Source organism: Gymnogyps californianus, chromosome 16 (genome assembly GCF_018139145.2).
Source record: "Gymnogyps californianus isolate 813 chromosome 16, ASM1813914v2, whole genome shotgun sequence".
NCBI lineage: Eukaryota > Metazoa > Chordata > Aves > Accipitriformes > Cathartidae > Gymnogyps > Gymnogyps californianus.
Genome location: NC_059486.1, coordinates 4,339,891 through 4,353,968, shown reverse-complemented (window position 1 = coordinate 4,353,968; position 14,078 = coordinate 4,339,891). Strand labels below are relative to the sequence as shown.

Below are 14,078 nucleotides of genomic sequence, written 5' to 3'. Positions count from 1 at the left end.
TGACTTTATTTCCAGTTTCCAGCCCTGTTTCCCATCTGTAATTGGGAGCAATAACTTCTTGTCACACATTCTGTGAAAGATAAGGGTAAGTAGAGTCATAATGTGCCTTAGTCACAGGGCACAACGTAAGAGGAAGCCCCGTGTATTTCTCTGATGCACTACCTGCCTTCATTCCCTAGCGCTTCCCATGCGGCGCCAGTTATGAGGGATGTAGCTGCTCTCAGCGTCACTTCCCCCTCAGCCCCGCCAGCACCCTCAGGGCATGCCTTGGGTACGCTGCTCTGGTGGGAAAGAGTTTGCTGGAGGTGGCCGTCACCAGGGTACTGCAGCTGCTTCTGCCAGCAGCTGGCAGCTGCGGAAGAATGGTGCTTGAGCAGCAAGCAGGTGTTTGTGAGTCAGTGAGAGTTTGAGGCAGAGAGCAGGTAGGTGATGAGAAAACAGGAGTTCCAGGGCGTTAGGAAGGACAGGAGAGGGTGAATGTTGTTTGGGTGAGTTTAGCTTGAGCCCACACTGCTGAGCAGTTGTCTTAGCAGCTTGGGTTTTAACCTGCGCCACTCCTTAGGCTATCATGGGAGGGTTAAGGACTGGCAATTTTACCTAAGAAATGTTAGTGTGTGAAGAATTGAGTTATGAACAGCACCTGGCTATGAGGAGTGCAATGAGAATAAGGTTGGTTTTAAAAGCCGTATTACTAGAGAATAGTATCACTGATGTGACAGCCCTGCCTTTCCACCTCACTGACCCTTTCATAGCAGTGCTGAAGCCATAGGCAAAGCTTTAGAGGCAATGACTTTTTTTTTTTTTTTTCCTACATTGGGCAGCTTGGACACAACCTGTTTCTTGTGGGTGCAACCCTAATTGGTGCCATGACATGTTAATTTCAGCCCTGAGACAAAATAGAAACCGCTTTCTTGATTTGCACTTACTTCCAGACTCCCAAAGGACACTGTAGGAAACTAAAGATAAAAATTGCATACCGGGCTACAATATGAACAGAGCACAGTGGGCACTTTATTTATGCAGAGGTAAAAATACAGCCCAAGTCAACAGATGCCTGTCACGTGTTGCTAGAAGAAACATACAGATCCCAGGAAAGGACATGTTTGTGATGACCTTAGGTCCACTATGGTACCAGTAAATGCTAGTGGTTTATGTTGCTCCACCTGCGGGGACACATCCTGAAGCTGACATTGTACAGCCAGTGACAGGTTTTGAGAAAATGTAACAGTCCTTTCAAATAATGTTTTAAATTTTGCTCAGGGACCAGCAAGGGGGGGGTCAGGCGAGATCCTTGGCATTGATGGTGAAGCACAAGGTGAAAGTCTTTGCTTATAGTTGTATTGTACTTAGATTTAGGTAGGGATGTCATTTTCTGAGAAATCCTGGATTTGGAGTAAAACCTGGAATGAATTTCCTGGAGGCTGTTGATTATTCGCAAGCATTGGCTGGGACTAGAGAGGGGATATTTCCATGCCCCCCTAGTGATAGTTCTCACTATAGCATGTCTTAACACGGGAAATAATGATGTCTGTTGAATTGTGCTAGCTGGGGAAACTGGGTGTGTTTGTGCCTAGAGAGTGAAAAATAAAGCATCAGAGATTGCTAGCAGCTGACCTCATGTTCTCTGTTTTTATGAAAATGCAGTCCCGTAATCTCGGCCCGACAAGAGAACATGTGCTAGTCAGCGCTGAGAACATTCTGTGACGGGGTAGTAATTTTGTAAGGAAAAGTGCTACAAGAGTCATGTTTCCTGGATCCTTAGCTGTTCCCACGCTGATAGTTTTCGGTGTCTCTCTCATCAGATTAGGAGCTGAACACTTGGGCTGAGCAACTGTTTTTACTGCTGTGTTGACTTGGCTGGAGTGCGATGGTAAACACTAGCTCTGATGAGGGTGGAGCTGCTCTGTGGTTCGGGCAAGGCTGAGGACTGTGCTGTGTTGGAGCATGGTTTGGTAGTGGTTTGAAAGCAAAGGCAAGTGGGAAATGGTGGTTCAAGACGCACTTTCACATGAGGGCTGTTACAGTTTTTAAACAGAGCAAAGGAGAAGTGGTTGGTGGCTTTCCTTTATGGTGGCAACAGCTTGCGGAAAATTGGTCAGGAAAACTTTCACCTGCCCAAGCTTTCCTGTGGATCGGGTAAATCATCTGGGGCTTAGAAATGTTGATTTGCTTGAAGGCTTTTGGGGCACGGAGCTGCAGTGTGCAGGGATCCTCCCGGGCAGCAGCACCCCAGCCGAGCCTGGGACGACTGCACGGCTGCCCTCGGGGGGACGTGCCCCTGGGGAGCGTCCTGCTCCTCGAGTGATGAGGACAGGGTTTTGGGTTGTGTTCCTGGCCGGGCACCGGCAGCCTCGGACGTGCGTGGGGTCTCAGGCCGGTGCCTCGCCCGGGCAGGACGGCTCCTTGCGGCAGGGCAGGCTTTGCCCCGGGGACGGAGCCCCGCCGCGAGGGCAGGGAGCTCTGGGCGCTGCTGTCCCCGCCCGGCATTTCCCCCGGGCACTTTTCCACCCCGGGGTCTGCGCACCGGCGCTCGGGGACGCGGCTAGCCCCGGCCGGGGCCGGGAAGCCGAGTGCCCCCCCCCCCGCCCCTCCCCGGGGCCTGCCCGGCGGGCTGGCGGCTCCCGCTGCCGCCGGCAGGGGGCAGCGCCGGGCGGGCGCGGCGCGGCGGGGGCGCGCGCGGGCCGCGGGCGCGCGCGGGGGCGGGCCGGGAAAGTTGCGAGGCGCCGAGGCGGGCGGCGGCACCGGCGGCGGACCGGGCGCGGCGGACCGGGCACGGCGGCACCATGGACGACTTGGGTGAGTTCCGAGCCGCGCGTACTCCCCGCGGCGGGGGGCGCCGCCCCTCAGCGCCCCGGGCAGCCCCCGCGGCGGCCGCGGCCCGCCCGGCCACGCTGCGCCCCTCAGCGCCGCCGCCGGCTCCGCGCCGTGGGGCTCGGGCCGGGCCTGCCGGCGCCCGGGGACGTGTCGCTCCCCGCGGACCGCGCAGGCCCTCCCGGCTCGCCGCGCCGCCCGGTCCGCGCCGCCGCCCGCCCCCAGGCCCCTCGGCTGGGCTGCCCTGGGGCCGCCGCCGCCGCCCGCCCCCGGTCCGGGCCGCCGGTGTTTGTCCCGGCTGTGCCCCGGCCGGGAAAGGCGCCCTTCGGTGCCGTGCCCCGGGAGCAGTGTGGAGCGTGGTCGGGCTTCAGCAGACACCTCCTCCCCTGCCGCTGCCGCAACCTCTCGAGCCTATTCTTGGGCGAGATCTGTAACTTTGCATGCGTATAGAGTGATCGCTGGGGAGCCCTCGGGGGTGCGCAGAGCACAGCCCCTGCCCAGCCTGCCGGCGGGCTCAGAGCTCGTCTTTCTCCCTTGGCTTTGCCCAGGTACGCCGAAACCTTCCGAAACCGTGTAGTGGGGAAATGTCAGGCAAGTGGTCTCACTGGAAAGATCTAGAGAGTTTGAGTTCCTTTGGTACCACGCCGGAAAGGGGGTGGATTTGCCAAAATCCCTTGTGCTCTGGGAGACATTAGGGTGACTGAGTTCCGCTTATGAAACAGATTAAATCAGACACTGGGGAGGGGCCGCGATCCGTTACTTCCATCCTACCTTTAATAGAAACCAGACGTTCTGTTAAGATATGCTCCAAGAAAATTGCAGTTCTATTACTGGACCTGGAAGCTCACATCACAGTGCTGGCATAAGGCTGGTGGTCACACCTTCAGAAAACAGACTCTAAATTGGGCTAATGATAAAACTTATGGGACAAGGAGTCCATCAGCTGCATGGCTTCCTGCTGATAGCTGCACCATGAAGGATTCATTCTTAGGGAGTGAAACCTCACCCTCTGCCCGGATGAGGTAGCTGGTGGTGCAAACAGAATGAATTTCTGCTGCAGCTGCTTCTTACAGTTATTGTTTCTTTAAGGGGAGACAGTTCTGTTTACCGTTTCTCATATCCCTCAGCCTGGTTATCTCTCGGAGATTTGGTGCAAGTTTCTAGCGTGTTCAGGAATGCGTTGCTAGTCAGAACAGGATTCACCCAGTCTGTGTATTGACTTGCTGAGTAGCCCTTCAAGGTGAGCATACAGATAGCATTGTGTAGGGCCAGTTTAGTGTCTCATCAACATGCTCTTTAACGAACCATGGGAGCTGTACTGTACCCACTGCAATCGTTGCATTTCTTGAACAGTGGTAGTGTGACTTTCCAGTTGTCTGAATAGGCCACTGCAGTTTCAACACATTTTTCCTTTCCTCTGTAGGAGGATTAGACGTGAACTGCAAAGAAAGTCTGAAAAAGATCTGAATTTGTCTGTTTTGTTCTTCTGAGGTGTTAAATGTATTGGCACAACCAAAAGTTAAAGTTGTGATCTGGTTTTTGAAATAGAACTTTTTCTCAGCAACTTGATTTCATCAGGTCTTAATTACACCATGTCTTTCTCAATTTTTGTACAGTCTTTCAGACTGGACAAGATCTGATTATTTAACAGTACGCAGTTGAACGAAAAAAGTGGGACCCTTTCTTTCTCTAAGCTCTTCTTTGCTGTACAAAGTTCACCATGGAAAGGCACACCAGCTATTTTCCCTCTGGAAATTACTGTTAGCCCCAAAATTGCTCACTTATTTTTCTAAAGCCATTCACCTTGGGATGCATAAATAAAGGAACAATGCTGTGCTGATACAACTCCCCTGAAATAAGTCAAACTTTTGAACTGAAGTGGGAGTTGTTTGTTTTTCTTTCCTCATTATCTATGGGTGGATTATCTGAGTTGTGGATTAACTGTGCCATGGATACAGACTTCTGCACTGGCTCTGTCCAGAGTCAAGCTGGTCCGGCAGGACTTGTTGATTCAGGCACAATGCCACACGGACATAGCTGCACTGCTTCCAGGGCCCGTTTTGGCCCAAAAGTAGTTCAGCATTGAGCCTGAGCTAATACGCCGTGCAGGTTCAGAGTTGATGTCAAGTAAAATCGGCTTAGGTATTTCCACACCATGCTTCTGAATCTGTGTGGTGCAGAAATGACTAGTGACTGATGGACCTGATGGATGAGGGAACACCTCACAGAGCCTGTTGGTGTGTCAGTTCTTAGCTCGCTGAATTTATCAAAAATCTCCTCCCTGGAGCTGATGGAGTTGATCGGTGTGTACTTGTGCACTGTAAAATGGAGGTCCAGAAGTATCTCAATTTCATGCTGCTTGGGCTGGAAACATCTGTGAGAATGGATCTGTGTTGCTTTGGGGATTCATTTGGAGTTGAAAAAAACTTTGTTCCTTTCCCCCCCCCCCCCCCTCAGTGTTGAAGAAGTGGTGTTACAGTGCACAGCTCACACGGGAAACTGTTTCAGGGCTCTGCAGGCGGAACTGGTGCACCCCATTGAGCTGGGGGAGCCTCCGTGGCACAGGACACTCAGTGCTGGGTCCGGGTGTAAACTAGAATAGCACATTGTGGGAAGGGGGGGAGGAGACGACGAATTCAAGCAGCTGACCAGGCTTGTCCAGATTGTCTTCCTTGAATCTCTCTAAGGAAGCATATTTTGCGGATGTGCTTGGAGTATGACCGGAAGCTTGCTGAATGAGTTTGCCGTTCTGCAGTGTTGTAAATTGGCACAGAGAGTAAAACTTTGTCCTAAAGAGTGAAAATCCTAACTCAGGGCTATTGCCCCTTTCAGGGGATTACCAAAGTGCAGCATGTTGTTACATGGTGTGCTTCCAGCACGCAAGTGACCAACTGCACGTATTTGCTTCAGACAATTTGAGATATTGAATTAGATGTTGAATGATTCTTGATTCTGTGGTGCTACCTCGTGTAAGTAGTATGTGTGAACAGATCCATTAGGATCTGCTGGTTGCAGAGGAAGAAACCTAATTCATGTAGTGTGTCATATTTTATGGTGAGAGGAGTAGGAGAAAGGAAACTTTACATTTGCTTTAGTCAGATACTGTTTGATTTTGACTTTGAATGTTTTTTACAGCCTTTTTCTGAAAGGTGTTGTTTGCAAACACTGCTTGTGAAACTTTTTTTTTTTTTTTTTTTGCTTTGGTAACCTAACAGAAATGGTGTTGCTTTTAGAAGCTTTCTTTTGATGGCTTTGAAATTCTCGCTTCTCTACTGCCCTTTTTTTTAACAGCTTCAGATTTTTTTTTAACTGGATTTTACACTCAAAAAGCATTCACTGAAGCTTGTAAAAGGTGTTTTACAAATAAGTTATTTCTGTTTAATGAGAATATATTTATGGCAGTGTTTTGGCTGTGCATGTAAACTAGGCTGTAAGCTTATTTTAGATGGGCTTGCTCACTTCTAGAAGGATTTTTCTTTTGCAGGATTGTCTAGCAATGTGGCTTCACAGTTCTGGGTGCAAATATTCAGTGGCACAAGAGATTTTACTTTAAAAGTTGTTTCCCTCTGGTTTAGGAACTCTAACCCACCCTGTCTTCAGGGCTTAATCCTCTCAAGACTGACTTTAAAGGGAGCAATCTCGCCATTGATTTTTCATGGGAGTGTGGAGGGGGGTGCATGTGTTTGCATCTGTCATCTGTCCTAACATTTGGAAGATTGCTGTGCTCTGCAGGGCTATGCTGTCCGTCCCTCTTCTGAGGGCGATGCTTGCCTGTTTCTGACTCAGTTCCTTCAGTTTGGAAGTTATATGCAGTGGGTTTTGGTCTTATTTGACTGAAAGTTTAGTGTGAAATTGCTCATGGTCAGCTACGCCCAGGAAATGGTATTGGGGGGAAACACTGGTAAAGTAATTTCGTCCCTTGGCTTTCTACTGGCTCAGGTTTCTGAGTCATTCCTGCTGCTGGGCGAGAAGACTGTAAACAGAACTAATACTCTGCACAATGGGGTTCTGACTTGTTTCAGCTTCTTAGCTGTTGTGACCCTTCATAAAACAGGGACTTCATTGTCCTGAGCAACCCAGACAGGGAGTCCTCTGCCTCGAGCAGTGTGCGATGCAGAGAGAGGCTTCTTTTCTTGTTGCTCTATTTCCATGGAAAGGCTGGACTCTGTGCTGTCTTTAGCTTCTTTGTCCCTCGCTGGGAGAGGTCAACTTGTCCCAAGTGTTCAGCTGCCCTCCTGGTCAAAATTGATCCTCTGACACCATCTCTACCACTAGAAAGAAATGGGTAGCTTCTCATACATCTTCTTTAACTCTGTGTCTCTACTTGTTCTTTCTTTCCCAGGGAATCATGATACTTCAATTTCTCCAGACCCTTTTTTCCTCACCTCTTTGCCCTTGAAGTGTATTTATTATATCAAACAAGTTGTGAAACTGCAGAAAGGACGGATAAAATTCTTCACTCTGGCAGCAGAACAAGCAATACTAATGCATTTCTAGTTAGATCAGAGTTGTTTTTCTGATCTACTGCTAGGACAGATATATATATATATAAATTCCTTAAATCAAATCTGTGCAACTAGAAGGAGGAAAAGCCTGCCCATGGCCACAAAACAAATCTGTTTGAATCGGACGAATGTGTTAGTTGTGATATCCAGGATCTACTGCGGCTTTGGAGATAGCCAGAACAGATTCTGAATTCAGTTGTGTTTGTGCTAGTTGAAAATCAGTGCGAGTGAATAGGACCTCTGGTCCCAGTTTCCCGCTCTGCGTCTCAGAGTACGCCTCCCTCCCTTTGTGTACTGATCTTCTGTGTCCCTTTTTGTCTGATGCGGAAGCTGTTAATGAAGATGCTCTTCTACTCCAGCTGCCTGAAGTGAGACATTGTCTGTGGGAAGCTTCCCCGGGATATGATAAGAAGATGGGATTTAGGGAATGAGTTTCTTGCTCACTTTAGCCTGTCCTAACTAACTTAGGTTTAATAACAAGCCCTGGAGGTACAGGTTTGTCATGACTGCTAGGCTATTATATTTGAAAATGCTAGGTAGGGAACTGTGGAGACCTTTGGGTCCTATTCTTGTTTCAGTGTTTGTAAAATCTCACCTCGCATCTCATCCAGTTTCAGATGGCAGCCAAAAGTGGTCATGCCAGCTTCCCTATCTCTTGTGTTCTTGCTACTTACTTAGTGAGTATCAGGCTCTCGAGTGAATTGGTTCAAATTTCCGATCTTTTGGAAAACCAGCCCTTTCCCCCAAATTGAACAAATGATTTGCCATTGGATCAGTAAGCTGAACTGTCTCGCCCTGTGGCAAGATAACTAGATCCAGTGCAGTGTAGAAGCAAGGAGTGGCACCATTCCTTTCCATTTTGGGCTAAAGTTAAATGGATTTGAGAGAAAGTGCAAGTTGTGATTTCAAATTGGTTTAACCTGATTTAACTGCTGGCTGCTGTAAGGTGTGTTGTGTTCCCTGCCCCATCTCCTTTCCTTGTGTCCACAATAACCATTGTGCAGTTAGCTGGATCAGCAAGCTGATTCTTCTGAAAGTCATTTTTTTACATGGACAGTGGACTGGGAAGTAGGTGAGGCCACCTCTTTTAGCTGTGGCTTATGTTTAATCTAGCATAAGGTAACCATTTATCCACAGCCTCAAAAACTTGCCCTGACTTTAGGCATATTGTTTCTCTGTCTGTGAAATAGGGATAATAGCTCCTTACCTGCAAAGTACAGTTAATGTTTGTTGAGATCTTTGTGTTTCTGAAACAGCTTCCAGTGAATATATCAGAATAGTAACTCTTTCGAGCTTTTCTGGTCACCATTGCTGGAAAAGCTTACAATGGCAAGTTTGAATTAGATTTATAAGTTTTTATAAAAAAACTTCTCAGCCCTGTTTAATGTTCCCTCTCTGCCTTTCTGATTGCTCATCCTTTCTTCATCCTCTGTTATGACAGGCTGTGAGTAGGGAGAAAAGATTTCCTTTCCTTTCCAAGTTCTCCACAGTAGTTCTACTCTAGTCTTTCCCTTTACCACAGAGCATCATGAAGTCATTCAAAGAATGTCATGTGCTAAAGATATACCATAAAAATAGGAGGTGGGTGATGACTTTCTCCTATCACTCTTAGCTATTTTTCCCATTTGTGCTTATTCTCATTGCAAATGGCCCCAGAGCAGCAGAAACCAGCTGGCTGGGGACAGTCTCCCTTGACTGACTGGTGTTAAAATCCATCCTTTCTTTTCTGTGTATGTATGTTTTTAAATCCCAATGAAGCAAACGAAGTAGAAACGGCAACTGGAGTGCTGTGGAACAAGTTGGGTGTTGGTGTTTCAGTTACAGGAACTTGAGTCCCTGAGGTTATGTGTTTGTGCTGTTTAGAAGTCTAGTAAGCTCTTTTTCTGCTCATATAGATGCAACTTTTTCTTATAGCAGACAGTAATTATTCTGAATTTACATGGGAAATTTATTTAAGCAGTTTGAGACAACTATAAGCTGAGGATCCAAGAGAACTTATGGCAGGCCACAGAGGGAGGCAGCCTGCACTGTTACTGCTTGGCTCCTTTTTCCCTGTGCTGGACTGTCTCTACACTGTGAACAAGTTTAGTTCAAGTTATTTAAATGATGATGAGGTAGTCTGAAGTCTTCAAATACAGTTTGTCATGCCACTTATCATGGTGTTCTTATTATCATATGCAAGTTTGGTGTAGATGGCTTTGCTGGGTGAGCTACTGAGTATGTCTGGCTGGCAGCATGCAGTGGAGTGTAGCTTGATTTCTTGTTTTTTTACTGTTTATTGCACGTGTTTAAACCTCTAACATTTTGCAAATGATGTGAAGAACGTCAAAAAAAGTAAAGGGCGCTCTAGGGAATAAAGTTTCTGAATGACACTTTGCATGGGGAATTGTGCTTTAAACGGCTCAGCTATAAATCAAACTGTATGGGGTCTCCAGGAATAAACCAATTCCATGTTTTTGTCACAAAATTGAGCTGGCAGACAGAATTAATCCTGTGTCTGTCTAGACGCCTGATAGGATCTTGCTTTATTTCCATCCCTGAAGAGCAAGGTGAGCAGAGAATTTCACTTGGTGCTATAGGGAGGTTTGTGGTGGTTCAGGGACTGTGATTAGGCTGGGTTTTTCTAAGAGCAGGAGGGGGCAAAAAAACCCCAGAAGTAGAAAAGGTCACGGGCAGAGGGCTGTAAATGATTTGCCATGGATTAGGGGCTTAATACTCCCTTGCTCTATCCTCTTTCATGGTTCTAAACAAGTTCAAGGCTTCTGTCTGAAAAGGTTTCTTTTGGGTTGGAGCCACTAATTTCAGCTGGGTCAGACAAAAGAGCCTAAGGCTAACTGCATGTCAGTTGAGGTTACTTGAGGTGCCCCACGAGTTGGAATAAGATGATGGCCTGGCTGGTCTTCTCTGCTGCTCATCTTGTTTGACCATTAGTTGCGTCTGCTGCTCCCCATTCCTGAGCACCAGCAGCTGCCTTGGGACTAGGTTTTTTTTGTTGCTGCTAGCAAGTTACCCCTTTTGGGCAGAGGTGGTCCACAAGAGTAAGATGCCTAGGAGTAGTACTTCTGGCTTGCAGCGCTCCATCTTGTTCATTATGGTTTTGTGTGGGAGACTTTTCTTGGGCTGTGTAGGTCTGGTTAGGCAGCGTGATACACAGCTGGAACTATTCTGCCTGGCTGCGAGCAGCTCCAGCAGTTAGACAGGATCCCTGCAGAGAGCTGGAGCACTGGGGGAGGGAATGAAATGCCATTTCATCCACGTCATGAAATCTCTTATCAGTGGCCAACTCAGTGTTGTGGGTGGGTGAGCAGTGTTGGCCAGAAGAAGCTGCCTTTTATTTCTGCTGTGAAATGTGAGGAGCTCAGTGCTGTCAGTCAGGCTGGGAGCTGTGGAGTGGCTCTGTGAATTTGGGATGAATTTGTCAGTCAGGTTTTTACAACCCTAAGCTTGTAGTTTTCAATCTATCCTGCTGGTGCTTAATCTGAGATTTGCTACTTGGCTGTCCTGAGCAGTTCCCTTGGGCAGTGCCTCACAAGCACAGCTGCTCTGGCATGCTGCTCCCGTACTTCTTAATTGCTTAAATCTGGTGCCTCCAGCACCTTTTGCCTTGGGATCATGCTTAAAAGCCTTGGCCATGTGAGTTAGAGATAAAATCTGTTAGGTTGTCGTTCATTTTTCTGTAAGAGTTGGTTAAGGTCTCAATTTATTGGATGCTACTTTACTGTCAAATGTGAGGGAGAAAACTACATGAAACAGATCACCATGGTACAGCTTACGGTGGTGTGAAACTCGGAGACCTTCTAGGCTGTCTGGATCTGCTAGAGTCCTCTGATTGCATTGCTTAGGTTTGAAAAACACTCTACGTGGGATGGAATAGCCAGTGCAATGTGGGGCGTTCGGTGCCACTTTCTCCGGAGCAGTGTCGATCTGGCGTGAGCCTGTCTTTGCAGAGTTGGGAAGCTGTTTGTTGGGAAGGAAGGTTGAAGAGAAGGGTCTGGGGGTGGTGCAGGGAGGAAGCTTTATGTAATTCTTGGCTGCCTTCTGAGTAATTGTTTTAATGAAATGGAATGCAGTGTATTCAGTGCTTGCTTGGCAGAAACAGCTGGTTTTTTATTTTCTATTTTGGGGGGGGGGGAGGAGTGGGAGTTAGTCTATTTTCCAGCTGCTTTAAGCAGTTAGGCTTGGATTTGTCGCAGAGATAGGAGTGGAATATTGTTCTCAGCGAGGGGGCAATTGCACTGCTGTGCGTGTGGGAGGTTGTCTTTGTACATTCAATGTGTAAGTGAAAGAGCCTTGTCCCTCTGTTTCTCTGTGCGTTGTGAATGCCGGTGTGGTTCTGAAGTGAATCAGATTAATTTTAAAGTACCCAACAGTAATGGGATGATGGTGATGTGAGTAGGTACGTGTCCGTATAAAATATACATATATCTAGGTACTTGATAAGAAGACTAATCAATTTTCCACTATGCCCTAGTTCAGTGTGTAGCAGGGAAGAGTATGATGAGTTGAGACAAAGAAGTCAACTTAATTTTCAGCAAAGCAGAAATGTAGGGGCTGGGAATCTTGACTTCTGTAGACTAGTGCAAAATATTCTCTCCAGTTATCTCAGATGATTGTTGACTTTTATCATAGGATTGGTGGAGGAACAATTGGAGATCATGCTGAAAACCCTTTTTTAGAAAGTAATTTGAAGAAGGATTTATTTCATGTACCTATGAAAGGGAAGTTTATTCTCATGCTGCTTCTATTTCAGTATTGCTGGCATTTCCATTTTTGGTCAGCGCTGGAGATTGGTCTCTCTTACTCATCCTTACCTCTCAAAAATCTGCTTTCTCTTTGGTCTTTGTAATTTTTTTTAAATTGCAGTTTGCTGTGGTCATGAGTTCTCTTGTGAGTAAAACAGCCTTCGGTTGATAGAATAAAATTTTTCTTTGTCTAATAACAAAACAACAACTTCTGTGCAGGGCACTGAGATGAAAAAGCTGTCATGTGTTTAATTGCTTTATTAATACTGCTCTTGGTAAAAAGAAATCCTCGCTATTTCTCTTGCTGGTGATGAAACAAGCAAGAGACTTGTGACTAATACTTCTGTCATGATGCCAGATGATAGGTAGAATGATAGGTCATCTACCTTCTCACAGTAGGAAGAGATAAGAAAACCTTAAATGTTCTCCCCCTCTTCTCCATCCACTGGCTACAATATATTCCAGTTCTAAAAATGTTAGTTTTCTGTCTGGCTTTAACAATTTCCTTTCTTTCAGTGGGCCTCTGTCATGACATTGTGAAACTCTTGAGCCACATTCTTCTGCCAATGCTAAAAAAAAAAAAAAAAAAAATAAAAAAATGCAGAGCTCTAGAGCTGTGGAGCCATCAGCAATCTCCGTCAAATTACCACCCACATCTTCTCCCAAAGTAGACTGGGGGACCAGTTCCCACATTCATTTCTGGAACATTGTCCTCCTTTCATTCCCAGAAGCTGCTTTTAAAGTAAAAAAAAAAATCTGCTTTAATTAGATTTTTTTTTTTTTTTTAAACTACGTGCCTCTTGGCCCCTTGTACCCTGTTGTCTTTCAAAGATGTTGCTTGCCCACTATCTGTAATTACTTGGGTTATCTTTTTTAGTAGAATGTTCATCAGATTGAAAGCTTCATTTTAAAACTTTCTACCTATTATAGTTATAAGTAGTACTAAGATCCACATGACTCAAAAATGTTAAATACTTTGTTGTCATTTCCCCCTGCCCTGCTCTGTGAGCTTACATTGTGCTTTTGGCAGCGCTTTGTGTAAAGTCAGTTGCTGATGATGACTTACACTTTTTGGCTTAAAGAGTTCGGTGTTGCTTCCAAGTCTGCTCCCACTCTCTGTTGCAGAGAACCCTTGCAGACGCGAAAACTTCTTAAAAAGAAAAATCCACCATTTTGAGAGTACTTTCGTAGTAAGTAGATTTTTAACAAGCCAGTTAAACCACATCCCACATTTGACAAAAGTTCCTTTTCTCAAAAAAAGGGAAACAACCCACCTCAGTGGTTGGCAGGTCAAGCCAGCAAGTCTTTTTAACTTGTCTTTATTTATATCTCAATATACTAACCTTTATTTGGCATCCCTAGTATCTGGGTGAGATTTGCTGGGACTTTATTTCTCCTTATAGGCACAGGCTTTTCAAACGAGATACCTTGGTTTTTAAGGGTAGATTTGCATTTGTTGAATGTTCTTTGCATTTATGCTCTTGGGAGATATGCTTGTTACTTACTGAATGAGAAGTTGCTGGAGTTAATGAAAAATATTCTCTTCAAGAACTAAAATCTCTTGAGCCTGTGTTCTGATATTCCACTTACGAGCCTTCAGGATAGGAATGACTCAATAAGACTGTACTAAATATGGATACGATTGCAGTGTCTCTTTAGTGTCCCTGTTCTTTATTGCTGGAATCCTCCTTTTGCTGGTAGCTGGGGCATTCTACATCTCATGGGCAGAATTTGTGCTTCTAATGCTTTTAATGAATTCAGAATTTATACTAATATTTTTGTCCTTCATTTCATCATCTTTATGTGTGTCTCAAATTTTGTAACTGGCACTTTGCCTGGACGGATCTATATTCAGATCTGTTTATGCTGCTTGGATAGGATTTCCACTGTTTAAAAGATGCTATTTTTTTCCTCCCTTAAGTTTCATGTCTATTCTTGCATAACTGTGCAAATCTTACCCTGCCCTTTATTGGTTATAGGGTCCGCACGGTTTCCTGTTACTGTCACTTTTTAAAAGGCA

The 14,078-nt window shown here is 46.1% G+C and overlaps 1 protein-coding gene across 2 annotated transcripts in view; it reads left to right on the top strand.

Moving 5' to 3' along the window:
- PXN (paxillin) overlaps positions 1-14,078 on the top strand; it is a 47,800-nt gene that overhangs the window by 460 nt on the left and 33,262 nt on the right. Inside the window, exon 1 of one of the 2 annotated variants that reach the window (XM_050906843.1) lies at positions 2,766-2,796. The exons of the other annotated variant lie outside the window; for it this stretch is intronic. Within the exon in view, the coding sequence (XP_050762800.1) occupies positions 2,784-2,796 (13 nt within the window). The 5' untranslated portion in view covers positions 2,766-2,783. Of the gene's footprint in view, positions 1-2,765; positions 2,797-14,078 lie in introns of those variants that run through there. 2 annotated transcript variants of the gene reach the window in all.